Source organism: Eretmochelys imbricata, chromosome 14 (assembly GCF_965152235.1).
Source record: "Eretmochelys imbricata isolate rEreImb1 chromosome 14, rEreImb1.hap1, whole genome shotgun sequence".
Lineage (NCBI taxonomy): Eukaryota > Metazoa > Chordata > Testudines > Cheloniidae > Eretmochelys > Eretmochelys imbricata.
Genome location: NC_135585.1, coordinates 53,433,041 through 53,458,413, shown reverse-complemented (window position 1 = coordinate 53,458,413; position 25,373 = coordinate 53,433,041). Strand labels below are relative to the sequence as shown.

The 25,373-nt window shown below is 47.5% G+C and overlaps 1 protein-coding gene across 4 annotated transcripts; it reads right to left on the bottom strand.

Moving 5' to 3' along the window:
• Window positions 1-482: 482 nt before the first annotated feature.
• On the bottom strand, window positions 483-24,617 carry LOC144274778 (C-type lectin domain family 2 member B-like). 4 transcript variants are annotated; one of them, XM_077833863.1, is made up of 6 exons: window positions 24,566-24,602; window positions 9,372-9,573; window positions 6,555-6,647; window positions 5,396-5,607; window positions 2,995-3,098; window positions 483-2,389 (listed from the first exon to the last, which is right to left on the bottom strand). In XM_077833863.1, exons 2-6 carry the CDS (start codon window positions 9,427-9,429, stop codon window positions 2,281-2,283), a joined length of 576 nt encoding a protein of 191 aa, XP_077689989.1. In that variant the 5' UTR covers window positions 9,430-9,573; window positions 24,566-24,602; the 3' UTR covers window positions 483-2,280. The 4 variants fall into 4 exon arrangements, 1 of the variants encoding a protein (XP_077689989.1); XR_013347954.1 differs by lacking the exons at window positions 483-2,389; window positions 2,995-3,098; window positions 5,396-5,607; window positions 6,555-6,647; window positions 9,372-9,573 and adding exons at window positions 15,575-15,661; window positions 16,075-17,322 and having other exon boundaries at window positions 24,566-24,617; XR_013347955.1 differs by lacking the exons at window positions 483-2,389; window positions 2,995-3,098; window positions 5,396-5,607; window positions 6,555-6,647; window positions 9,372-9,573 and adding an exon at window positions 15,575-16,690 and having other exon boundaries at window positions 24,566-24,612.
• Window positions 24,618-25,373: the final 756 nt, after the last annotated feature.

Here is a 25,373-nt window from a genome sequence, read left to right as displayed (position 1 = left end):
TGTTGCTCTTCGCTGGACTCTCTCCAATTTGTCCATATTTTTCCTGAAATTTAGATTTGTTTTGTTTAGAGTTTTTTTCTGCCCAAAACCATTCAGTGAAACCAGCCTGAATGCGGGACATGTTTCACCGTCAGCGAATCTGCATTTGTTTGCTGAAAAAAAAATTCATATAAAAAATTTCACCTAGCTCTAGTCAGGAGTTTGACTATGATGTGGGGCAGTGGAAAGCTGGTTTTGTGTATTTGCTAGTGGAAGGACAATTGCTTACTGGCTGTCCTTCAGTAGAGTTCTGTGTGGATACACATTTCTATCCGCGGATATCCGCATCCGCAGATAGAAATTTGTATCCGTGCAGGGCTCTATCCATCAGTCTACAATAGCCATGAAACTATCATCCCTTGACAATACACATCTCCTATGCATAATGTACATAGATAAAATACTCAAATGTATTACGTTTTATTAAACAGTAGAAAAACCCCAAACCTTGCAAACCGTACAGCTGAAATCCAGGCCTATAAAAATTCCTTAAAATGCGGATAAAAGTTCAGAAGGAAGCAAAATGGTTGTTTGTGGTTTAGTCCAAGATCCTGTGAACTGGGAAACTGGACTGTAAGTGTGAGCTGACATGGAATGAAGCAACAGAGACCGTACTGGGCCCTACGTCCAATAAAGTATTTAAAAAAATGCATCAGTAATGTCATAATCACCCTCTGCTTCTCATCAGTATAGCTCACAGCACTTTACAAAGGAGGTCAGCATCGCTATCCTTATTTTACAGATGGGGAAACTGAGGCAGAGGGCAGCAAAATGACTTGCTCAAGTTTGCTCTTTAAGGGGCTTCCTTGCAGTGTCTAGTTCTTAAATTCACAAACTCTTATGGAAGTGCTCTTCAGTGTTTTTGAAGTGGGGGCCACTTTGGCAAAACACCTTCAAATGTGAGAGCCAATGTGTAGGATTCAGTGGTGAGAGCTGCAGGGCGGGGCTGGGATGAGGGATTCAGGGTGCAGTAGGGGGGTCAGGGCTGGGGCAGAGCATTGGGATGCAGAGGGGGTGAGGGCCTGTCGGGGGGGGTGCAGGCTCTGAGGTGGGGCCGGGAATGAGGAGTTTGGGGCGCAGGCAGGCTGCCCAGGGGATGGGGCCAGAGGACTTCCCCCAGCCCTCTCCCTGCAGGCAGCAGCCAGCTCCGGGGAAGGGGCCTCTTTGTCCCCCTGCTGGCAGGCAGCACGAAGCTCCATGGGACAGGGCCCTCGCTCTTAGAGGGAACTTAGGGAGCCGCACTTTAGGGTCAATGGGAGCAGCCACTGGCTCCCAGGCCTTGCAATGAAGACAACTGTTCTATGGGGATTTGGCTATGAATGGCTGGAGCTTCGTGCTGACTCAATACTCCATAGAGCGAAAGAGTCTGTGACCTCCAGCACTCTGGGAAATTGCTCTATGGATGGCTGAAGCTTCACTGATAATAGAACTAAACCTGTATCTAGGATTTACCTTCCTCCAAGCCCATATCAACAGTGACAATGTACCTATGCTGGAAGGAGAATATAAAGAAGAAACAAAAGCCATGTGACCTAGAAGCAGCCCAGGGCTAAGATGCACCACACGCCTCAGTCTGATAGCACCAAGGTGCCTGAATCAGCAGGCAGCATCCTCTGACTGAGGGAAACTGAGGCATGGCGAGGCTAAAGCCAAAGTCTTGGAACGTAGGTGCCTAAAATTAGGACAATTCTTTAGGTGTCCAGTTTCCAGAAGTGCCAAACAACTGTAGCTCCCATGGAAGTAAAGGGTCAGTAAAGGGCTGGATAAGGTGAGGGAGGGATGGTGCGAGAGTCATCGAGGGCAGGATAGGGAGGGGACGGGGGCTGCGTGGGTCAGAGGGGCAGCACGGGAAGGGGACAGGGGGCCACATGGCGGTCACGGAGGGCAGGATGGGAAAGGGACAAAGGAACAACATGGGTGTCCACAAAGGGCAGCAGCTGTGCCCCGCAGAACTTTCATCCCTGGAGATGCTGTATGAAATTGAGACCCCAGCTTGACTCTCAGATCCCAGAGGCAAGCTTGTGATGCTGGCTGCTAACGAGGGGGTGGAGGTGGGGAGGAACCCCAGCAGCATCTGTTTACTTGTAAAATGAACCCATCTGATCTGGAGACACCAAAAGATAATAAATCAGTACTCCTAAGGTGAAGTTTTTTGCTCTCAGTTTTCAGAGTCTAACTGTGATTTAAGTCCTTCATTTCTGGCAGCCCCACTGTATGTCCGTGTTACTTTCCCTTCATCTATTATGCATACGGTTTGTTGCAGATCCAGCTTCTCATGGTGTAGCACCTTGAAGAGCTGACAGCAGTCTCCATCAGAAATGCGCAGTTTGCATCTCCTCTGACTTCAAACCTGGAAAGAACAGCAAGATGTGGCTTGTACGCATCCCTCATGACCCTGCCTCAGTTTCCCTCCGAGGTTCCTAGAAATCAGCCGCTCAGCACAAAAGTCTTTAAAACCATATCGCCGTCTTCTTGGGGTCTAATGTATTGAACATAGTCTGGCTCCCAAAGTCAGCCTCCTTTCACCCACCACTCTAGGTTCAGGGTTTCCACAGCCCTGCTTCCTGGGACTGGGTGGTTCAAGTCGGCCTCTCCAGCCTGCAAACATACTTCCCTTTAGACCAGGGTTTCACTGCCCTCTTTCCAGGGACCAGATGCTGGCGGAGTGCTTTTTTTCCAGCAGCTCAGCCTCTGATTCACCCAAAGCCTCACCCTTATCACCTGATTGGGTCACATGACCTCCATTTTCCCCCACCCAGGAGAGTTGGTTGCATCACTGGCGGGGTTGAGACACCCAGCCACCCAGCAATTTGGCCAAAGCATTATTGTACCATGCAGGCCCCGATCACACACACAGCCCATGGCAAAGCCAGACATGGAAACCAGACCTCCTGAGTTCCAGCTTTAAACACAGCACAGCCTGACACAACGTTCCAGCTGAGCAAAGAAACTCACAGGTTGTTGAATTTGGTGCCGTTTTCCCATTTCCAGTGATGATCGGAGCCCCTCTGGAGACCAATCCACGGATCTGTGGTGCCTTTATATCGCAGCACGAAATCCTTAGGGCGATAAAGAAGCAAAGAGGAAACTCGTTATGTACAACGGCCTTCAGTGACTGCACACAGCATCATTCCAAACACTCTTGTCGAAGAAGACTATCGTTCCATCACTCTATACAGCCCCATTCCAGAGCATAAAGTGGTTTGGTTTTGTGGGAAATGTCACAACGTCGCAAAGATCCAGCCTTCCTTCAGTCGCTCATTTTATTCCAAGTAGTGTTGCAGGCTCTTCAGCCATGTCACCAGGATGGACAAAAGTAACCCAGCACATCGTGCTCTCAAACTCTCCAGCAACGTGCAAAGGGGACTGTTTCCTGACCCTTGCTGGCACCACATCCAGGGCCACCCCAGAGCGCTGTGGGATCGCAGGACTGAACAAGAGCTGGGAACTTCATCACACAACACCTGGTGCAACACCAGCTGCCACGGCCACTCAGACTGGCGCAACGGTCCTTAGTGGACTATGCGTGTTTGACGACGACGGTATGTATATATTTTAGAGCAGGGGAAAATGGAATTGCCATCCCGTGGGAAACTCTGAATTTTAGTTTTGTCCCGAGTCAGGACAAAAGGTTGAAAGTTCGAAATTCTTCATGGAATGAAATATTTCATTTTGGGAAAATAGGACTGTTTCATTTCAGCCTTATCAAACTGATTCATTCTGATAATTTTCCATCAAAAACTGTTTAAATTGACAAATTCTAGCAAAATATTTCGATGACCCAGCATTTCCCGACTGTTCTGTTTGACAATTTTTGACCTGCTCTAGTATATGTGCTTTGCAAAATCAATTAGTCATGAGCGTTCATCCCAAGGAGGTATTTGGATTATAAGATCTTTGCAGCAGAGATTGTCTCTCACTGTGTGTTTGTGCAGCGCCCAGCACAGTGGGGTCCTGATCTCAGCTGGGGCAGGGACTGTCTCTCGCTGTATGTCTGTGCAGCGCCCAGCACAGTGGGGGCCTGAACTCAGCTGGGGCAGGGACTGTCTCTTGCTGTGTGTCTGGGCAGCGCCCGGCACAACGGGGCCCTGAACTCTGTGGGGGACCTCTAGACACTAATAAATAATAACAGAGTTTTTCAGACAAAATAGACCACTTTGGATCAATTTGCGACAGGAAGCCAAACTGCTTTTTGTAGGGAATAAGTGGCAATGACTACCATGCAGGATCAATAACACGCATAGATGGAGTTCCTCTTAAAAACTCCTTGTGGCAGCCACCACTTTTCTGCCCAGCAGCAGTCCTTGCTCAGTTTAGCTACTGCCCACCAAGGGAAGGAGTGGCTGTGTAGATTATTATGTACATGCACATGGGAGAGGAAACTGGAACAACCTGGCTTGTTTAGCAGGCCTGAGAGTGGATTTGATTGCTCCCTATAAATACATCACAGGATAAAACACCCGGGAAGGAGAAAAAGCCACTGAAGCTCAAAGCAAATGTTGGCACAAGAACAAATGGGGACAAACTGGCCATGAATAAATTCAGGCTGGAAATTGGAAGTTGCTACCCATCAAGGGAGGGAGGCTCTGGAACAGCTGACCAATAGGAGCAGGCAAGGGCAAACACCTAACAAACTTGAAGATGGAGCTTGATAAGTTTATTAACAAACTGGGTTGCCTGTGAAAGCAGGTCCTGGACTCAATAACCCTTTCTGTTTTATGTCCTTATCCTGAGAGACAGCGGCCACCCCAAGAGCTCACAGACAAGACAGACAATGGTGAGGATTATCAGCCCCATTTTACAGAGTAGGAACTGAGACCCCACAGAGATCAAGATTTTCAAATGTACCTAGTGATTTTTGGGTGCCCATCGTGAGAAGCCTTAAAGGGCTCTGATTTTTAGAGGGCAGGAGTTTAGCAATTTCTCCAAATCAGGCCCTCTGAAGCCACCTGATATTGGGCAACCAAAAATTAGTCGTCACTTTGGAAAATCTTGGCAATAGGCTTATAATGAGAACTGCCTTTCAACTTACACTTTGAGATCTCAGCCATGATGACACAGATGCCAGTTGTGAGTCGAGCTGCTGAAACGTCCATGCTATTTAGCATCTTTACCATTACAGGGACCAGAGGCTGCTATGAGTTTCACGGCTGGAACCCCGGAATGTGTCCGTCACGAGCATTCCAAACCCAGAACCCCGGAATGAGTCCGTCACTAGCATTCCAATTCTGGAACCCCAGAATTAATCAGTCACTAGCATTCCAAACCTAGAACTCTGGAATGAGTCAGTCACTATCACTGCAATCCCAGTCTATTGAGATTGCCATACAGAACAAGAAATCAGTTTCTTCCTTACCAGGTCCTGCCGGGTGTCAATCACAGCCAGGGAGGCACCAAGTGAAGAGCAGTTATTCTTGCTGTAGGTCCAGTTCCCTTCGGCCTCTGAGAAATAGTAGCATTTCCCTTGGTATCCGACCCAGCCGTCCTCACACGAGGGGATGGAACGGCAGATTGAACACGAGGCAGCGATGGGGAGTGGACATGACTGCTGGGTTTTAAATGCCATCACTGGAAAGGACAAAGAAAGAAACTGATTCTCTCCTGCCCCACTTCTCTGTTCACAGAGTCACGAATCAAAATAAGTCGCCCCAGATTTAGGCTTCAAAGACTCTTCAGCGTCTGGCTGCTGGCTGGAGGGTATGTGATAGGAAAGATCAGAAGTTAAGTCATCCCTGTGCTCGGTTTCTGGGAGATAACTGGAGCCGGTCGGGAATTATTTGACAAAACGCTTCTTCAATTGGAAAATACCAATTTGTAAAAACTGAAACTTTTCACCGAAGCCGGTCGGTTTTGTTGGGAAGGTTTCTTGGGTCCAGGGAGGAATTTCTGATTAAAACAAGAGACAGAGACACCCCAGAGTAGCCAATTGGTTAGGGCACTTTCAAGTGGTTGCTGGCCCCTTTTAAAGGGAGTCTGGGCCCAGGCTACAGGTGAGCTAAATTAAAGGGAATGAGCCTATCTAGGCAGTTAATGGACTAACAAGCACCTAGGCCTGATAAAAAGCCGTCGAGGGCTCTGATGCAGGGAAGTGCTCATAGAAAGAGATACTCTCCTAAAGAATCCAGCCCAGGATGGGAAACAAACCCCAAGAACGAGGGCTGTACAATCCCCTGAAACCAAGGGGAGAGACTTTATTTCAAGTTTCTTTGGATGTAATAAAGTAGAACAGCAGCAGGGAAATTTTGCCTCATCCTCTTTTGGACTCTGCGTGGAGTTCTCAAGGGGTCCTGAGAGACGAGAAACCGAGACAAGGTGCCTGTAAGGCCATGCCTTGCTTGTACAGGCACTAATCTGGGAGGTGGGAAACCCGGGTTCAAGTCTTTGCTCAGAATCAGGCAGAGCTAGAAGTTAAGCCTGGCACTCTACCCACCGGGCTATTGCACCAGTCTGATTGGAGAGAAGAAAAATTCTAAACACTCAACATTTCTCATGGAAATTCAATTTTGTTTACTCACCTACCAAAGAAATGAGAAATACAGCTATAACGAGAACTTCGACTACAACTCTAATCCTCCATCTAAAAAATCTGATACGTGCAGATTTACCCTCTGAAAGAGAAAAAGCCATTAGTATCCAAGTATTCAATGGAGCTAGCCATGCATCAGACTTGCCCAAAACAAGCTGGTTTAGTTTTCAGTTAAAGTTACCGTACAACATCCCCCACCTGTTTTTAAAAAGGGAATGAGAAGTTAAAGATCTAGACAGGCTTCCACTTGACAATATTTATTTTTGATCTAATCTTGATAGCTGCCAACCTCTTGCCATCTCCACTGGCTAAAGCAGGGTCTGGTTGATTTCAGACATCTTTCAGGATCCCTTAGTCAAGTGGTTGTCCAACTTTGGTCTGACAGCCCTTGCTGGTTGTCTGCAGAGAGCTGCTTGGTCACATAGCACTGGCTCCTCTTCCTTGTTTCCAGCTACTAAATTACATGTGGTTAAGGCACGAGAATGGGACTCGGGACACTGGACACAATTCCCAGGTTTACTACTGAGTCCCTGTGTGTCCTTGGATAAGTCACTTACTCTTTGAGATTTCGCTCCCCACCTGTAAAATAGGGATTATAATCCTCTCTTTCTTCTACCCTCGTCTGTTCAGACTGTGAGTTCTTTGGGGCAGGGACGGCGTGTCTGTGCAGAACCTGGTGCAACAGGGCCGATTTCACTTGGGTCAGGGACTATCTCTTACTGTGTGTCTGTGCGGCGCCCAGCACAACAGGGCCCTGAACTCAGCTGGGGCAGGGCCTGTCTCTCGCTGTGTGTCTGGGCAGCGCCCGGCACAATGGGGTTCTGATCATGACTGGGGGCTGAGTCTAGGCCCTATAATACATACTTACATTTTTATTATTATAGGCAGCTAGAAGTACAAACAAGGGATCTATTTTCAAAGCAGTGGGCACAAATAGCTGATACTGAAGCCTACGTCACTACTAATCGGCTGAAAATTAAGCATTAAAGTGTTAGCAGGATTGGGGCCTTCAGACCAAAAACGAAAGGCATGATAAGGTTTCCTTCAACCTGGACCATATACTCTATTCTCTACCAGATTTACTGGGTTAAAATAAGGCTGCAGAATTGCGCCAATTTCACTCAGCTGTGTGGTTTTGAACCAGTACAGCAAAACTAACACAAAAGGTGGTGTGACTGCTTTTATTTCAGTTTCAGAGTATCTTATTTCTTAGAATCATAGAAATGTTGGGCTGGAAGGAATCTCAAGAAGTCATCAAGTCCAGCCCCCTGTGCTGAGGCAGGACCAAGTAAACCTAGACCATCCCTGATAGGTGTTTGTCCGATCTGTTCTTAAAAACCTCCAACAATAGAGATTCCCTTGGAAGTCTATTCCAGAACATAAGAATGGTCACACTGGGTCAGACCAAAGGTCCATCTAGCCCAGTAGCCTGTCTTCCCACAGTGGCCGGTGCCAGGTGCCCCAGAGGGAATGAACAGAACAGGGAATCATCAAGTGATCCATCCCCTGTCGCCCATTCCCAGCTGCTGACAAACAGTGGCTAGGGACACCATCCCTGCCCATCCTGGCTAATAGCCATTGATGGATCTAGCCTCCATAAAATAAATACCCTAGAGCTGGAAAGTTTTTCCTCACATCGAACCTAAATCTTCCTTGCTGCAGATTAGGCCCATTACTTCTTGTCCTGCCTTCGGTGGCCATGGAGGACAATTTATCACAGTCTTCTTTAGAACATATCTGAAGACTGTTATCAGGTCCCCTCTCAGTCTTCTTTTACAGGTCTGTTACAGGCGCTAGTTCTAGAAGTTTAGCGCAAGCATAGCCGTTTGTGCTTTCAGCTCTGCAGATCCTTGGTTCAATCCCTGGAGTGTTGGCCAAGATAGCAGCCACCACATGTAGACAAGGCCTCAGGCTTATAAATGGGCTATAACCTTAAGCTTTAGAATTGCCTATCAAATGCCTCCATAATATCAGCAGTTGAGCTGTCCTGGATCAAGAGATGTTTCGCTATATGGGTCATATTATTAGAACAGGGGTCGGCAGCCTTCGACAAGCAGCCCATCAGGGTAATCCTGCACCGCTTCCCGCAGCTCCCATTGGCCAGGAATGGCGAACCGCAGCCATTGGGAGCTGCAGGGAGCCATGCCTGCGGATGGTCAACGTAAACAAAATGTCTCATGGCCCGCCAGCGGATTACCCTGATGGGCCACGTGCCGAAGATTGCCGACCCCTGCATTAGAAGATAAATCTGGCTATTCAGGTGTTCCTGGTGTTTCTGCCTAGGTTAAGTTTCAAGGGCTGTTGCTTGGAGTATCTTGGCAACAACTGGCTTTTGTTTAATAAGAGAAGAAAATATGGCCCAGCCCCACAAAATCGGTGTAGCTCTATACCTTCAATGCAGCTATGCTAATTTACACCATCTATGGATCTGACCCAAAATAGCAGACCCCTCCTAACTCCGTAGCCCTGTCTAGATTAGGATTTCGAGGTGTGACGTCAGGCCATGCCAATTAGACTGAGCTAGCTAACCATCTCCTAAAGTTCTAATCAAGGAAAGACAACAATTTGCACTTTAACACATGCTAAGATGATGGAGCTGAAGCCTACAGGGAAGTTTAGGCTTTGACTCAACTAGCTTAGCATGTGTTAAAAATACATATGTTCTATGCCACCTCTGGCTGGCTCCTGCTTCCTCTGAAAAATCGGCTGTTCAAACCTTCCCAGACGCTCAGGGTCTAATCCTTTACAACACGCTTTACTCCCCATGTCCCCAGAAAGAAAGAGGAAGGAATGGCCATCCGATTACCCTTTTCAAACGAGTTGCAACGTTGCACCTTTACAGAATGAGAATTCGTTTTCTCCATCTTTCCTTTCCGTCTGGGAAGCGAGCTGTCCGTGTGTCCCAACCAACTCTTTCACTGATATAGAATTACTCCCGATCAGCTGTGACAGTTCTGGCTTCAGGGTCTTTTCTTCCTAAGGTTTCTCCACTTGAGTCATAGTCTGCTCTGTTTTTATACCAGACGATAAAAGAAAACAGACAAGAGTTCACTGGATGCAATTAATTTAAACTTTCAAGACAAATAAATTGAAATATTTTCGGCAGCATAGAATCATAAGGAGCTGTCATCTAGTCTAGTCCATCCCTGCATGCTGAGGCAGGAATAAGTAAACCTAGACCATCCCGATAGGTGTTTGTCTAACCTATTCTTAAAAACCTGGGGATTCCACAACCTCCACTGGTAACCTATTTCAGCGCTTAACTATCATTAGAATTAGAAAGTTTATCCTAATAGACAACCGAACTCTCCCTTGCTGCAGACTGTGTCTATTATTTCTTGTCCTACCTCTGGAAGGCTTGGAGACCAATTGATCACCATCCTCCTTATAATAATCTTTTACGTATTTGAAGACTCTTAGCAAGTCCCCCCTCAGCCATCTCTTCTCTAGACTAAACATGCCCAATTCTTTCAACATTTCCTCATGCGTCATGTTTTCTAAACCTCTGATCTTTTTTGTTGGTCTCCTCTGGATTCTCTCCAATCTTTCTGAAAGTGCAGTGCCCCAGACTGGACATAATACTCCAGCTGAGGCCCCACAAGTGCTGAGTAGAGCGGAACAATTACCTCCCATGTCTTACGTACAACCCTCCTGTTAATACACCCCAGAACTGCACGTTGTTAATACAGCCCAGCATGAGTCAATCTGTTGGCTGCACTGCCACAATTAGCCAAAGGAGAATTCGGGGGCTGAGTTTAAAGAAAAATGGATTTGTTCTACCAGCAACAATATTTTGTCTTCGTGAGCATTTACTAGTGCTGTTGTAATTGAGGTCGCAAACCTGTTTCCATTCTAATCACCTTTCCCTACCAATTTTCAGTCACTCGTAACTTCTGAGATATTCATCACAGGTGCTGAAATTTTCCTTTACCCCAAAAATCTGTATTTGGGGAGAAAAAGTGTGTTTTGGGCAGTGAGAGGACAGACATCTGGGTTGTTCTTTGAGGTCCAGATCTTCAAAGGTATTTAGGTGCTTAACTCATATTGATTTCAGTGGGGGTTAGTAAGAGGTTGGAAAATGGAAGCCCAAGTTAAACGAAAGTTAGGGGCCTAACCCGCTTTTGAAAATACCACTAGGCACCTATCTGCATTTGTAGGTGTCTAAATACTTTTCAAAATCTCTTGCTCCTGGTGCCGGTGTCATTTTTGAAAATTTTGCTCTACCTGATTGGTCCAACGGCACACCTGGAGTTTATGGCAGAGTCAAGAACTGAACCCCAGGTCTTTTGAGTCCCAGTCTTAGCCACAAGACTAGTCTTCATCTTGTAATACCTGGCTCTTACCTTAAGAAGATCTCCAAGCACTTTGGTTTCACTACTGCCATTGTACAGAGGGGGGAACACTAAGGCACTGAGAGAAGTGACTGACCTGTGGTCACGCAGCAGAGCCCGGAATAGAACCCAGGTCTTGCAAATTCCAGTCTAGTTCACTGCTCGCTAGGCCACAGTGCACCGTCCCTCTCAGGCTGAACTCTTTCTTCCCAACCCAGTGTTTTCTCCTCGGGTGCTCGTTAGTACTAAGCTTACCAATTTACCAACATTTCCCTATCACCGGGTTGCAATGCTGGAAATCTCCACTGCGAGTCAGTGTTACACGCAGCTATGTCTCCCTTGCCAAGCAAGAACGCACCAGAATGTTCTGGATCGTTACATGAAATTGATAAGGCCAGTCGAAGATTTTCCATCATAACTTTTTCCCCCATAGAAACTGGATTTTTGACTATACAAAATTACCCCCAAAATCTACAGCTGTCTAACTGTCCCCCACCCAAAACTTCCTCTCACCCAGCTCTTCTTTGGATGCTACACCAACTTTCCCACCTCATCACCCTCCCTCCCCTGCATTTCCCTCTCAGAACTCTTCTTTTCATCCCTCTGCACTCCATTCCCTGTCTTCCCCTCAGACCCCCTCCCACTAGTCTCCTAATATACGAATCATAACTCACCCTGTTTCCTGCAGCATCAACTCTGAATCTAGAGGAACTGCTCCACTGGGAGAGAATTGTGCAAGCGATGTTCAGTCTCACGCTGGTAACTGGGCAAAACACCCTAACTGGGGGAGGAGTTGACACGCATGTAAACCAGCGAGAAAGCCGTGAGAGAGCATTCAACAACACAGCAACCTGCCACCAATCAGGAGTCTACTGTAGTGGTAAATGTACCCCCTTGCCCTTTTGGGAGCACAAGAGAAGGGGAACTGCCAGCCACAGAGGCTGAAACTGAAAAAGACTTTCTGAGCTTGAACGACAGTGGACTAGAAACACTGACTGAAAACCACAGGAACCGCCTACAGCTAGAGCTCGGCAAATAACAGATTTTTTTGATTTGCTGGCAATTCTTAAAAAAATCGGGGGGTGGGGGGGGGGGGATTACAGATTCCAGGGGCAGAAGGGACCAATGTGATTATCTATTCTGACCTCCTGCATAACACAGGCTAGAGACCCTCCACAAAGTAATTCCTTTTGTTTCAGCTCAGCTTGTTTCAACATTGAACTTTTTTTAAACATTTGATTGACGTTCTTAAAAAAAAAGGGGGGGGGTTTGAACCCAAAACAAACAAGTTTCAAACTAAGCAAATCGAAGTGTGTCCTTTTGAAAAACTGTCAAAATGAAACTTCTGATTTGTTTTGGAATTTTTGTTCCCCACCCACCCAATTAAAACAATTCAGTGAAATCAACACAAATTCACAAAATGTTTCAGGGGCACCAAATCAGATTTGGGAATCCAGTTTGGGAATATTTTAATGAAGTCCCTCTACCTGTGGGTAAGACAGGCATTATATTTCATTTAACTATTTTAGTTAAAAACAATTTCAACAAAAACAAACCTGATTTTAAAAACCTTGAATGTTTAACTAAATTCAAAAATTCATATGCTTGTTGTGTTAAAATAGTATGTTTGCTGTTGAAGAAAAAAATCCAGAATACATAACGTGGTTGTTTTAGTTAAATAAAACAATTGAAATGTCTGTCTGGTGACGTTCTCCTCCTAATACAGTCTGGCAAGAAAATCCTCCAAATAATTAATGATTAACCTGTTGAATTGGAGATAGTTCACCTCCCAATGACTTCATAAATATCTGCTTCAATTATCTTTGGTAAATGAAATAACCAAACAATCATTCCTTTTCTGAGATAGCTGTAAAACTCTTATTCAGAATAAATCACGGTTTAAAAATGGATCATGTGTACCTTCTAAAAATGAAACCGACATCTACCTCTGAGTTGTGAAGAATATGTATTAAGGTTATAACCACCAACAAGAATGCACTTTTATGTAGAAAACCATGATTCAATCGAGTCTTCCTGACTCATGATTTAAATCAAATCCACCCCGGTATTTTCCAATGAAAAAAGCTGACCCTTAAAAGCACAGCTTTGTAGTTATTAGCTTATTCCACCCCGCATGAGCAAAACAAGCTGCACCAGTAAAAGCATCGTTTGGCTCATATAACTGCATCTATGCACCCCAAACCGACAGCTATGCCGGCAAAGGTCTGTACTGTAAACATGACTCTTGTCTACACAGAAAATTTTTCCCAGTTATAACAGTAGAGTGAAACTGATACAGATATAATTTCTGTGGCAGATACTCTTATTCCAGAATAAGGCCTGGTGTAGTCTTCACAGGCGCCGACTTTCTTCTTTTCCGGTGGGTGCCCCAAGGCCCTGCGCCCACTCCACCCCTTCCCCCAAAGCCCCACCATCGCTCTGCCTCTGCCCCTCCCCTTAGGCCCCACTGTGCCCTCTCCCCAAGTGTGCCCTGCCTAGGGATGTAACTAGTGTTTTAAAAAAGTAAATGTCTAAACTAGTAAAATTGTCCCAGTTAAACGTTTAACCACTAGGCTCCACTGCCGCCCTGCGTGCCCAGGATCCCAGCTGCCGCGCTGCATGCCTGGGGCTCTGCTGCTGCCCTCTGCACAGGGTCCCAGCTGCCGACCCCGCGCCCGAGGTCCCAGCTGCTGACCCCGCGCCCGAGGTCCCGGCTGCCGACCCCGCGCCCGAGGTCCCGGCTGCCGACCCCGCGCCCGAGGTCCCGGCTGCCGACCCCGCGCCCGAGGTCCCGGCTGCCGACCCTGCGCCCGAGGTCCCGGCTGCCGACCCTGCGCCCGAGGTCCCGGCTGCCGACCCCACGCCCAGGGCTCTGCTGCCAACCCCACGCCCAGGGCTCTGCTGCCACCCCGCGCCTGGGTATTCCACTCGCTGCTGGCCCCGTGCTGGGGACTCCATCGCTGGCCCTGCACGTAGGGTACCAGCTGCCACCCCTTGCAGAGCCCTGGGGGCAGGACTGGCATCTGGGACCCCGGGGGCAGGGCTGGCAACTGGGATCCTGGTGTGGGCGGGGAGCAGAAGCCTGGATCCATGGCGTGGGGCTGGCAGTGGAATCCCGCCGTGGAGTTTAAATGTTAACCAGAATACCTTACCGATAAGACTGATGCTTACCGGTTAACTGGCTGACTTTTATATCCCTAACCCCACCCTCGCTTCCCACCTCCCTCCAGCGACTCCCAGCTCCCGTCCACCTCCAAACAGCTGATCGGTGGGTGGCTGTTGAGCACCCACTTTTTTTTCCGGGGGTGCTCCAGCCTGGGAGCACCCCCAGAGTCAGCGCCTACGGTACCCTTAAAACTTACCGTACGTCTACACTGCAGTGGCTACGGGAGCGCAGCTGTCACTGCAGCTGTACCTTGGTACTGCAGACGTTTCCTACAACGACACAAGGAGTTTTTCCATCAATGTAGATAGCCCTCGCCTCCGAGAAGGAGCAGCTAGAGCGACAAGAGAACTCTTCCTCGCCGCGTCCATAGTAGCGTCCATATGGACCTCGCCGCGTTCATAGTGACCTAACCACGCCACAACAGGGTGTGAAATTTTATACATACAAGCAACGTAACTAGGTCAACCTAATTTTTATGCGTAGAGCAGGGCCAGGGCACCTTTATACCTTGCGCTGCTTGTGACGCTGTAGAAAAGAAACACTCTTCCTGTTTACAAAAATGTAACGTGTCACCACCGTTGCACAACTCGTGATAAACCTGAATCAAAGTACGCCACGTAAGGTATACATCCAGGCTAGGGACCCCCACCATCACTGAAGAATGCAAGCGCGAAACTACAGTCTAAAATAGCTTTTCTATTTATCCATTTGGCGCCAGATGTCGCGAGTCACATATCACTTCTGGAAGGCTCTGCAAGATCAGTGATCCCAAGGGATAAAAACCTGGATAGAATGTTGTAACAAAAGCCTATGTCCTAAAATGTCACCTACCTGTCTGCTATGTAAATCCAACAGTTTTAGAGGCCGCTTTGTTTGTTTAGATAAATTCCAAGAGAGATTTGTTGGCCGCGCCCTCACAGACACACAAGTCCAGGAGCGGAAGAGCCAGTTGAATCCTACAGTAGAGCTGAGTGAATGGATTTATTTTTTGTTGTTGTTTTGTTTTTGTTTAGGGATTGCCCCCTCTGATGTCCCTTCATGTCATGTTCCAGCAGGATGGCTGCCTTCTCGTTCACTGTGTTCTCTCTCATCTATTCCTGTCTCCTCCTTTTTGTCACAGACCATGGCATTGTCACGTCATGCCTAGTGGTCGGAGCTGGAGTCAGCACCAAGGGTCAGAGCTAGGTTCAGGAACCAAGCAGGGGAGCAGGGCTGAAGTGTACCGGAGCAGGGCTGCAACAAAGCAGGAGCGGGGCTGGGAACGATGCAGACACAAGAGGGATCACAGGTACAGGCTTAAACATTGAGCAAGTTCTGGCCTGGGGCTGCAGCTGGGTTTGTCTCTGTTCAGTCCTCCAGTGTAAACAAGGGCTTAAAGCAGGGGTTCTCCCAAGAAATGTTTTTGTGGCCTCGGAGTGCGGCCACTAACTCTTGCTGGTGGCTGCTCTGACAATTTTTCCTAAAATACTTACTTAACTTTAAGAAAAACAAATAAATATCCACATATACATGTCCAAATCATTGTAATTTATTTATGTAGAGGTTTTTTTGCAGACTCAGTAATAAAAAACGTACAGTTGTCTCTACTCTTTGCTGGACCTAAACAAAATAGAAACACGAGGAGCTTTGTACGGTCTTGTCTTTTTTCTTATTGTTTCTTTTGCTTTTTTTTGGGTTGCTTTTTTAAAAGACTTGCTAGCTAGTAAGTCTGTTGTGAAAAGTGATATTAACAAACATACAAATATCACTTTTCACAGCAGACTTACTCAGTCCCGGCAAGCCCAGAGACAAATTAAGACCTGGATGGGGAAGTAGTTACGGAGGCAGTGGGGCGATGGGGCCCTGGGGGAGGCAGCAGGATCCAGGGGTGATTGGGGAGGGTGAGCTCGGGGCCAGAGCCAGTCACCTCACAGCCAGGGAATGGAGCCCAAAGCCCCATGGGTGGAGCCTGTCATCCACCACCCCATGGCTGAAGCCCAACCCCACCACCCCGTGGAAGATAGAGAACTCACACCGACTGTCTGCTCCTCTAGCTTTCCTGACTCCAGAGGTGACAAGGGCCCAACCACTGCTGGAGAGGGGCTGCTGCTTTACTCTCCCCTCAGGAGGCTGTGGCCGCAAGAAAAGCTCCTGGTGGCCGCATGCGGCCATAGTGGACGCATTTGGGAAATGCTGGCTTAGAGAAATAATTTATCTTCTTCAACATAATTTTCTTCTCTCCACACTGGAAAGAAAAAACAGCATGTTACACTACACTTGGGCCACAACCACGTTTAAAAGTGATTTTTGCAGATGTGTGGAGGAAGGCTATCATGTTGACTTTATACTCTTCGCAATCTTGCATTGAAACAACATTTGCATGTGGTTTGTGGTTTCATTCTTTATCACCCTTACAAGGAGCACAGTAAAAAAAAAAGGGGGGGGGGGGAATCAAGAGAACAGTCCCCTGTTCTAAAATTTTTCTCAATCAAAAAAACTTGTTTGGTTTGTCATCTGAACACAAGATCAGCCTTTAAACACCTGCCACTCCAATCCTGCAATGAGTTCTTTGTAGGCACACAGAAGTTTGCTGATTTCAGTGAGCGCACAGTAGCTTGCTGATTTCAGGCACGAGGGTCCGCTGAAGCACTACAGGGTCGGAACGTAAGAAGTAAAAACAAAACGCCCACATAAGCTTCAAGAAGGCAAATGACCTTGGGGGATAAATGTCGTAATCATACAAGATTTTAGAAAGCAACCAAATCCAAACTCTACACAAATCCTTTTGCAAGACATAATACATTCCCCTTTCCATTTGGCACAAGGGGCCTGGAGGTCTCAGTTGTATTTCAAGCCATTTATCGAACCAAAAAAGCATCCCACCCACCTTCCTTTTTCCCTTCAGTTTGTTGATTTGAGAGTGTTTGTGTGTGTGAGAGTGAGTGAGAGAGAGAGAGAGAAACAGCGAGATTTTGTTTGAATGAACCCACACCTAGTGGTTTTACTAACACCAAGTGTTTAAATAAATCCACACTTCGTGGTTTTACTTACTAACACCATGTGTTTAAAAAACATGAAAACAAACATTTGTCCTTCAGTTCATTGGAACCACAAACTTCTCCTTCTCCCCCCGCTTCTCATTCCTCTTTCTGGGGTTTCCTTTCCCCCCAGCACAGAGCGCTGCTCACGTCTGGATTCCCTCTCTGTCCCAGCTGACGATGGGGAGGTGGCTGGGGGTTGGGAAGAGAGTCCTTTGTTGGAGGGTCCTGAGCAAGTAGAACCTGACCGTTGAGGAAAGGTAAAGAAAACTAGGCACGTTTAGTCTTGAGAAAAGAAGAAGTTTGCAAATATGTTAAGGGTTGTTATAAAGAGGACGGTGATCAACTGTTCTCCATGTCCAGTGAAGGTAGGACAAGAAGGAATCGGCTTACTCGGCAGCAAGGGAGATTTAGATTGGATATTAAAAGCAATTTTCTAATTCTAAGGGTAGTTAAGCTCTGGAACAGGTTACCAAAGAAGGTTGTGGAATCCCCATCATTGGAGGTTTTTAAGACCAGGCTGGACAAACACCTGTCAGGGATGGTCTAGGTTTACCTGGTCCTGCCTCAGGCTGGGGGAATGGACTAGGTGACGTCTCAAGGTCACTTTCAGCCCTACATTTCTAAGTCACACCATGGCCTTGGCTTCACCAGGAAAAAAGGGTTTACCACCATGTTGGCTAACGTTTGGTAAAATGCGAGTGTGGACAAGACAGTTGTTGTCACGCATTAACTGGTCACACATTTCCCCCGGGGCTGTTAATGTGTGTGAAAACCACAAACTGCCCACATAGGATTTTACCATGTTAGCTAACACAATTTAAAAAAAACATGCTGTTTCATGCTCTTTACAAACTAGAGGCTGGTTATGAAATGAGTCCCTTTGACTTCCTACATGTTAGTGATTTGTGAATCGGCTGACTGGAAGTGATTCATCTTTTTTAGTGGTGCTTTTGTGGTGTAAACCAAGATTGAAATGACTGTGCTGTCTTCTAAGTGAGAAATGTTGATCATTTACAACATAGGCGCCCACTTCCCCTCTAGCCAGGGGGTGCTCGACCCTCCCCCTCCACCCCAGGCCCTGCTCCCACTCCACCCCTTCTACCAAGCCCCTGTCCCCACTCTGCCTCTTCCCGCCTCTCCCTCCCTCCGGGAGCCTCCTGAATGCTGCAAAACAGCTGTTTGCGGTGGGCGGGAGGGGGAGGAGGTGATCAGCAGGGGCCGTGGTTGGGCAAAAGGCGCTGGGAGGAGGAGCTTGACTGTCGGTGGATGCTGAGCACCTGCTAATTTTTCTCCGCGGGTGCTCCAGGACTGGAGCACCCACAGAGTGGGCGCGTATGGTTTACAACAAAGGGCATGTCACAAGCGCCCGTGGACTCAAACGTGTATCTTAATGCTGCCTTTCTTGATTTTCACAAGTCGGAGTTCTGCAGAACTCGATGTTCTGGGAAGGCAGCCGATAGCTTCAGCTCTGCACTAACTAAATTGTTTTTGAACTTTAATAGCCACTAGGTATTTGTAAATTGCACAGCACAAGGGAGACCCCGAGCTCAGTTGGGGTATCTGAGGTACGACCCTCAGCAGATCAGAAGTGACAACAGGGCTCTGGGAATAAGGATGAGCGAGTTGGGAGGGCAGGTGGTGCTCTCTTCAGTCCTTCCAGTCAAGGGTAGGGGCCTTGGCAGAGACAGACGCATCCTGGAGGTGAATATCTGGCTGTGAGGATGGTGTTGACAGGAGGACTTCGGCTTCCTTGACCATGGGATGCTGTTCCAGGAAGAAGGACTGCTAAGCAGAGATGGGGTCCACCTATCAAGGAAGGGGAAGAGCCTATTTGGCTACAGACTGGCTAACCTGGTGAGGAGGGCTTTCAACTACGTTTGACGGGGGCAGGTGACCAAAGCCCACAAATAAGTCAAAAACATGGAGACCTGGGAGAAGGGTCAGAATCTGGGGGGGAGCATGGGCTGTTATAGCAGAAATAAAGGGGGGGGGGAATCAAATCAGTATCTTAGATGTCTGTATACTAATGCGAGAAGTATAGGGAATAAGCAGGAAGAACTCAAAATGCTAGTAAATAAACACAACTATGTCATAGTTGGCATCATGGAGACCTGGTGGGATAATATGCGTGACTAGAATATTGGTATAGAAGGGTACAGCTTGCTCAGGAAGGACAGGCAGCGGGAAAGGTGTTGCCTTATGTATTAAAAATGTATACACTGGGACGGAGCTTGAGATGGAAATAAGACACAGGCTTGTTGAAAGTCTCTGGGTAAGGATAAAAGGGGTAAAAACCAAGGGTGATGTCATGGTAGGGGGTCTACTGCAGACCACCTAACCAGGAAGAAGAGATGGGTGAGGCTTTTTTTAAACAACTAACAAAATCATCCAAAGCCCAGGACTTGGTGGTGATGGGGGATTTCAACTCCCCAGACATCTGTGGGGAAAACAACACAGCAGGGCACAGATTATCCAACAAGTCCTTGGAATGTATTGGAGACAATTTTTTATTTCAGAAGGAGGAGAAAGCTACTAAGGGGGAGGCTGTTCTAGATTTGATTTTGACAAATAGGGCGGAACTGGCTGAGAATTTGACAGTGGAAGGCAACTTGGGTGAAAGTGATCATGAAATGGTTGAGTTCCTGATTCTAAGGAATGGTAGGAGGGAGAATAGCACAATAAAGACAATGGATTTCAAGAAGGCAGACTTTAGCAAACTCAGGGAGTTGTTAGGTGAAATCCCATAGGAAGCAAGTCTAAGGGGAAAAACAATTGAAGACAGTTAGCAATTTTTCAAAGAGACATTATTAAGGACACAAGAGCAAACTATCCCACTGCGTAGGAAAGAGAGGAAGTCTGGCAAGAGACCACCCTGGCTTAACCAGGAGATCTTCAATGATCTAAAACTCAAAAAAGAGTCCTACAAAAAGTGGAATCTTGGTCAAATTACAAAGGATTAATATAAACAAATAACACAAGTATGTAGGGGCAAAATTAGAAAACCCAAGGCACAAAACAAGATCAAACTAGCTAGAAACATAAAGGGTAACAAGAAAACATTCTACACATACGTTAGAAGCAAGAGGAAGACCAAGGACAGAGTAGGCCCGTTACTCAATGAGGGAGGCAAGACAATAACATAAAATGTGGAAATGGCAGAGGTGCTTAATTACTTCCCTGTTTCAGTTTTCACCAAGAAGGTTGGTGGTGACTGGACATCTAACGTAGTAAATGCCAGTGAAAATGAGGTAGGATCGGAGTCTAAAATAGGAAAAGAACAAGTCAAAAATTACTTAGGTTAGCAAAAAGAAAAGGAGTACTTGTGGCACCTTAGAGACTAACCAATTTATTTGAGCATAAGCTTTCGTGAGCTACAGCTCACTTCATCGGATGCATACTGTGGAAAGTGTAGAAGATCTTTTATACACACAAAGCATGAAAAAATACCTCCCCCCACCCCACTCTCCTGCTGGCAATAGCTTATCTAAAGTGATCACTCTCCTTACAATGCGTATGATAATCAAGTTGGGCCATTTCCAGCGGATTATCATACACATTGTAAGGAGAGTGATCACTTTAGATAAGCTATTGCCAGCAGGAGAGTGGGGTGGGGGGAGGTATTTTTTCATGCTTTGTGTGTATAAAAAGATCTTCTACACTTTCCACAGTATGCATCCGATGAAGTGAGCTGTAGCTCACGAAAGCTTATGCTCAAATAAATTGGTTAGTCTCTAAGGTGCCACAAGTCCTCCTTTTCTTTTTGCGAATACAGACTAACACGGCTGTTACTCTTAGACAGGTTAGGTGTCTTCAAATCACGAGGGCCTTATAAAACACATCCTAGAATACTCCAGGAGGTGACTGAGGAGATATCTGAGCCATTAGCAATTATCTTTGAAAAGTCATGGAAGACGGGAGACATTCCAGAAGACTGGGAAAGGGCAAATATAATGCCCACCTATAAAAATGGAAATAACGACAACCCGGGGAATTACATACCAGTCAGCTTAACTTCTGTACCCAGAAAGATAATGGAGCAAATAATTAAGCAATTAATTTGCAAACATCTAGGAAGATAATAAGGTGATAAATAACAGTCAGCTTGGATTTGTCAAGAACAAATCGTGTCAAACCAACCCGATAGCTTTCTTTGACAGGGTAACAAGCCTTGTGGATGGGGGAAGCAGTAGATGTGGTATATCTTGACTTTAGTAAGGCTTTTGATACTGTCTCGCATGACCTTCTCATTAACAAACTAGGGAAATACAACCTAGCTGGAGCTACTATAAGGTGGGTGCATAACTGGTTGGAAAACCGTTCCCAGAGAGTAATTATCAGTGGTTCACAGTCATGCTGGAAGGGCATAATGAGCGGGGTCCCGCAGGGATCGGTTCTGTTCAATATCTTCATCAATGATTTAGATAATGGCATAGAGAGTACACTTATAAAGTTTGCGGATGATACCACGCTGGGAGGGGCTGTAAGTGCTTTGGAGGATAGGATTAAAATTCAAAATGACCTGGACAAACTGGAGAAACGGTCTGAAGTAAATGGGATGAAATTCAAGAAGGACAAATGCAAAGTACTCCACTTAGGAAGGAACAATCAGTTGCACACATACAAAATGGGAAATGACTGCCTAGGAAGGAGTACTGCGTAAAGGGATCTGGGGGTCATGGGGACCACAAACTAAATAGGAGTCAACAGTGTAACACTGTTGCAAAAAAAGCAAACATCATTCTGGGATGTATTAGCAGGATTGTTGTAAGCAAGACACAAGAAGTAATTCTTCCACTCTACTCTGTGCTGATTAGGCCTCAACTGGAGTATTGTCTCCAGTTCTGGGCACCACATTTCAGGAAAGATGTGGACAAATTGGAGAAAGTCCAGAGAAAAGCAACAAAAATTATTAAAGGTCCAGAAAACGTGACCTATGAGGGAAGATTGAAAAAATTGGGTTTGTTTAGTCTGGAGAAGAGAAGACTGAGAGGGGACATGACAACTGTTTTCAAGTACATAACAGGTTGTTACAAGAGGAGGGAGAAAAATTGTTCTTCTTAACCTCTGACAGGACAAGAAGCAATGAGCCTAAATTGCAGCAAGGGAGGTTTAGGTTGGACATCAGGGAAAACTTCCTGTCTGAGTGGTTAAGCACTGGAATAAATTGCCTAGGGAGCTTGTGGAATCTCTATCATTGGGGATTTTTAAGAGAAGGTTGGACAAACACTTGTCAGGGCTGAATACTTAGTCCTGCCTTGAGTGCAGGGAACTGGACTAGATGACCTCTCGCGGTCCCTTCCAGTTCTATGATTCTATCTCTGTGTGCCGTCATTATATACACAGTAAATCTTCATTCACAACCCAGCACAGCTGTGTTAAAGCAGTGGTTCTCAAGCCAAGGTGCGTGTACCCCTGGGGGTACGCAGAGATCTTCCAGGGGGCACACCCACTCATCTAGCTATTTGCCTAGTTTTACAACAGGCTACATAAAAACACGAGTGGAGTCAGTACCAACTAAAATTTCAGACAGACAATGACTTGTTTATACCGCTCTATGCGCTATGCACTGAAACGGACAATACTTCTCTGCCAATTGATTTTTTATAATCTTCTGGTAAAAACGAAAAAGGCAGCAATTGTTGAGTAAGGGGGGGCAGTATCACTTCAGCGTTTTTATGTCTGATTCGGTAAGCAAGCCGTTTTACAGCGAGGTGAAACTTGTGGAGGGGGGGGAGGGAAACGCAAGACAAATCAGCCTCCGGAAAGGGGGGCACGGTAGTCTGGAAAGGTTGAGAGCCGCTGTGTTAAATGACTGTGATAAGTCATTACGCAAGGTAACCTACTTCCCCTTTCAGAGTAACAGCCGTGTTAGTCTGTATTCGCAAAAAGAAAAGGAGTACTTGTGGCACCTTAGAGACTAACCAGTTTATTTGAGCATAAGCTTTCGTAAGCTACAGCTCACTTCATCGGATGCATACTGTGGAAAGTGTAGAAGATCTTTTTATACACACAAAGCATGAAAAAATACCTCCCCCCACCCCACTCTCCTGCTGATAATAGCTTATTGAAAGTGATCACTCTCCTTACAATGTGTATGATAATCAAGTTGGGCCATTTCCAGCACAAATCCAGGTTTTCTCCCCCCACCCCGCGCCCACCACCACACAAACCCACTCTCCTGTTGGTAATAGCTTATCTAAAGTGTTACATTGTAAGGAGAGTGATGCATCCGATGAAGTGAGCTGTAGCTCACGAAAGCTTATGCTCAAATAAATTGGTTAGTCTCTAAGGTGCCACAAGTCCTCCTGTTCTTTTTGCGAATACAGACTAACACGGCTGTTACTCTGAACACTGTAAGGAGAGTGATCACTTTAGATAAGCTATTACCAACAGGAGAGCCGGTTGGGGGGGAGGGAGAAAACCTGGATTTGTGCTGGAAATGGCCCACCTTGATTATCATACACATTGTAAGGAGAGTGATCACTTTACATAAGCTATTACCAGCAGGAGAGTGGGGTGGGGGGAGAGAAAACCTTTTGTAGTGATAATCACCCATTTTTTCATGGTTTGTGTGTATAAAACATGGTCTGTATTTTCCACAGCATGCATCCGATGAAGTGAGCTGTAGCTCACGAAAGCTTACGCTCAGATAAATTGGTTAGTCTCTAAGGTGCCACAAGTCCTCCTTTTCTTTTTGCAAATACAGACTAACAGGGCTGCTACTCTGAAACCTGTGTTAAAGAATAACCTCCCTTGACCCCCCCCCCCCAGAACCAAATCCTGCTCTGTTCACTTGGCGGGACAGAATCAAACTGTTAAATAAAAAGCTGTTGTGGGTGTGTACGTGTTTCGTTTTTGTTGGGGTTTTGTTTTTTGTTTTTTTTTTGTGGTCTTAGGGTGAACCAGGCGCCGGAAGCCACAGCAGGCATCAGCCCAGGGCTGGAGGAGCATCCCGGGCTGGGGCCCGTGCGCGTCAGGCCGGCGAGCAGGGGGGAGCCAGCCCCACACAACGCGCCCAGCCAGCGCCTGCCGGGGGGGGGGGGCGCCTGAAATTATTTTGACCCTCCAGAGACGGAGCCGCCCCTGGGTCCAGGACCAGGAGGGGGCCACCCTCGGATCCACCCCCCGCCGCTGGCTCTGACTCGGGAGGTGAGAGGGGGGCGCTGCGCAGGCTGCACCCTGATGGGGGGAGCGCCACGGGGGGGGGGGCTGTGCCCAAGGGTGGCTCCGAGGCGCCCCGCCCGGATCCGGGGGGGGCACTTAACACGGGGGTGCGCGCGAGCTTTCGGGGGGCAGGGACACCCCGTCCGCTGGGAGTGGGGGGGGGTCACGCTAACGGTGGGGCACAGCCGGGGGAGGCGGCAGGATGCTGATGGTGGTGGGGGGGGCCGGGGCTCGTCCGACAACACGCAATCGGGGAGGGAGGGGGTTGCGCAGCCGGAGACACCCCCCCCCCCCCCCCGCCCCCCGGATGGATCCTCACCTCGGCCACGAAGGAAACTCTGGGTAAAATGGCGGCGGCGACACCCGAAAGTTTAAAAAAAAAACCAAAAATGCCTCTAGTACGGCGAGCCGGAGGGGACACGCCGCGCCGCTCGCCCGCCAAGCGGAACCGCCACAGCGCATGCGCGGGGGAAGGTTCTCCCCCCCACTGCCCCTTCGAATCGGCTTGGGGGCGCCCCGTAAAGCGGGGGGGGGGATCAAGTGCGGGGGCTGCTCATGGGGGGGCTCCTCATGGGGGGACTGTGAAGTGGAGGAGGTTAAAAGGGGGGACACCCCAGGGGGGAGGGGCTGCTATGGGGGGGTCAATGGGGGAATCCTAAGTGGAGAGGGTCATTGGGGGGCTGCTAATGGAAGAGTCTAAGCGGGGGGGGGGGGTTGCTGCGAATAGGCCTCAGCGGAGGAGTCCCCCAAAACGACGTTAGCCTCGTGAGAAGCGTTCTTCTGTCGACGTAGCGTCTACGCCACGTGTTAAACGTTGGCATCGCTGTGTCGGTCTGGGATGTTTCGGGGGGGTCCCCCCCCCACGCTTCTTGTCGACATAGCTATGCCAATATCACTCTCCGGGGTCGACCCAGGCCCTGGTCCCCATGACAGAGTTCAGTCCACTTCGCTGCGGCACTCCAGGCTGTGCAAAATGTCATGCCCCGTGCGCTGTCGTGAAGCCGACCCGAAGCTCGCTAGGTGGATGGAAGAATTCTTCTGTCGACCCAGCGGCCACCCCTGGGAGAGGTGGATTTACTACGGAGACAGAAGAGCCCCTTCCGTCGCAATAGGAAAACTCTACGCTG

Bases quoted from the DNA above. Each gene is read 5' to 3' on its own strand.
- LOC144274778 (XM_077833863.1), bottom strand. From the start codon at position 9,429: ATGGAGAAAACGAATTCTCATTCTGTAAAGGTGCAACGTTGCAACTCG. The intron at 6,648-9,371 runs GTAATCGGATGG...TTTCTCTTTCAG, and splicing joins TTGCAACTCGTTTGAAAAGG to AGGGTAAATCTGCACGTATC. The intron at 2,390-2,994 runs GTGAGTTTCTTT...TGTTCTTTCCAG, and splicing joins GGCACCAAATTCAACAACCT to GTTTGAAGTCAGAGGAGATG.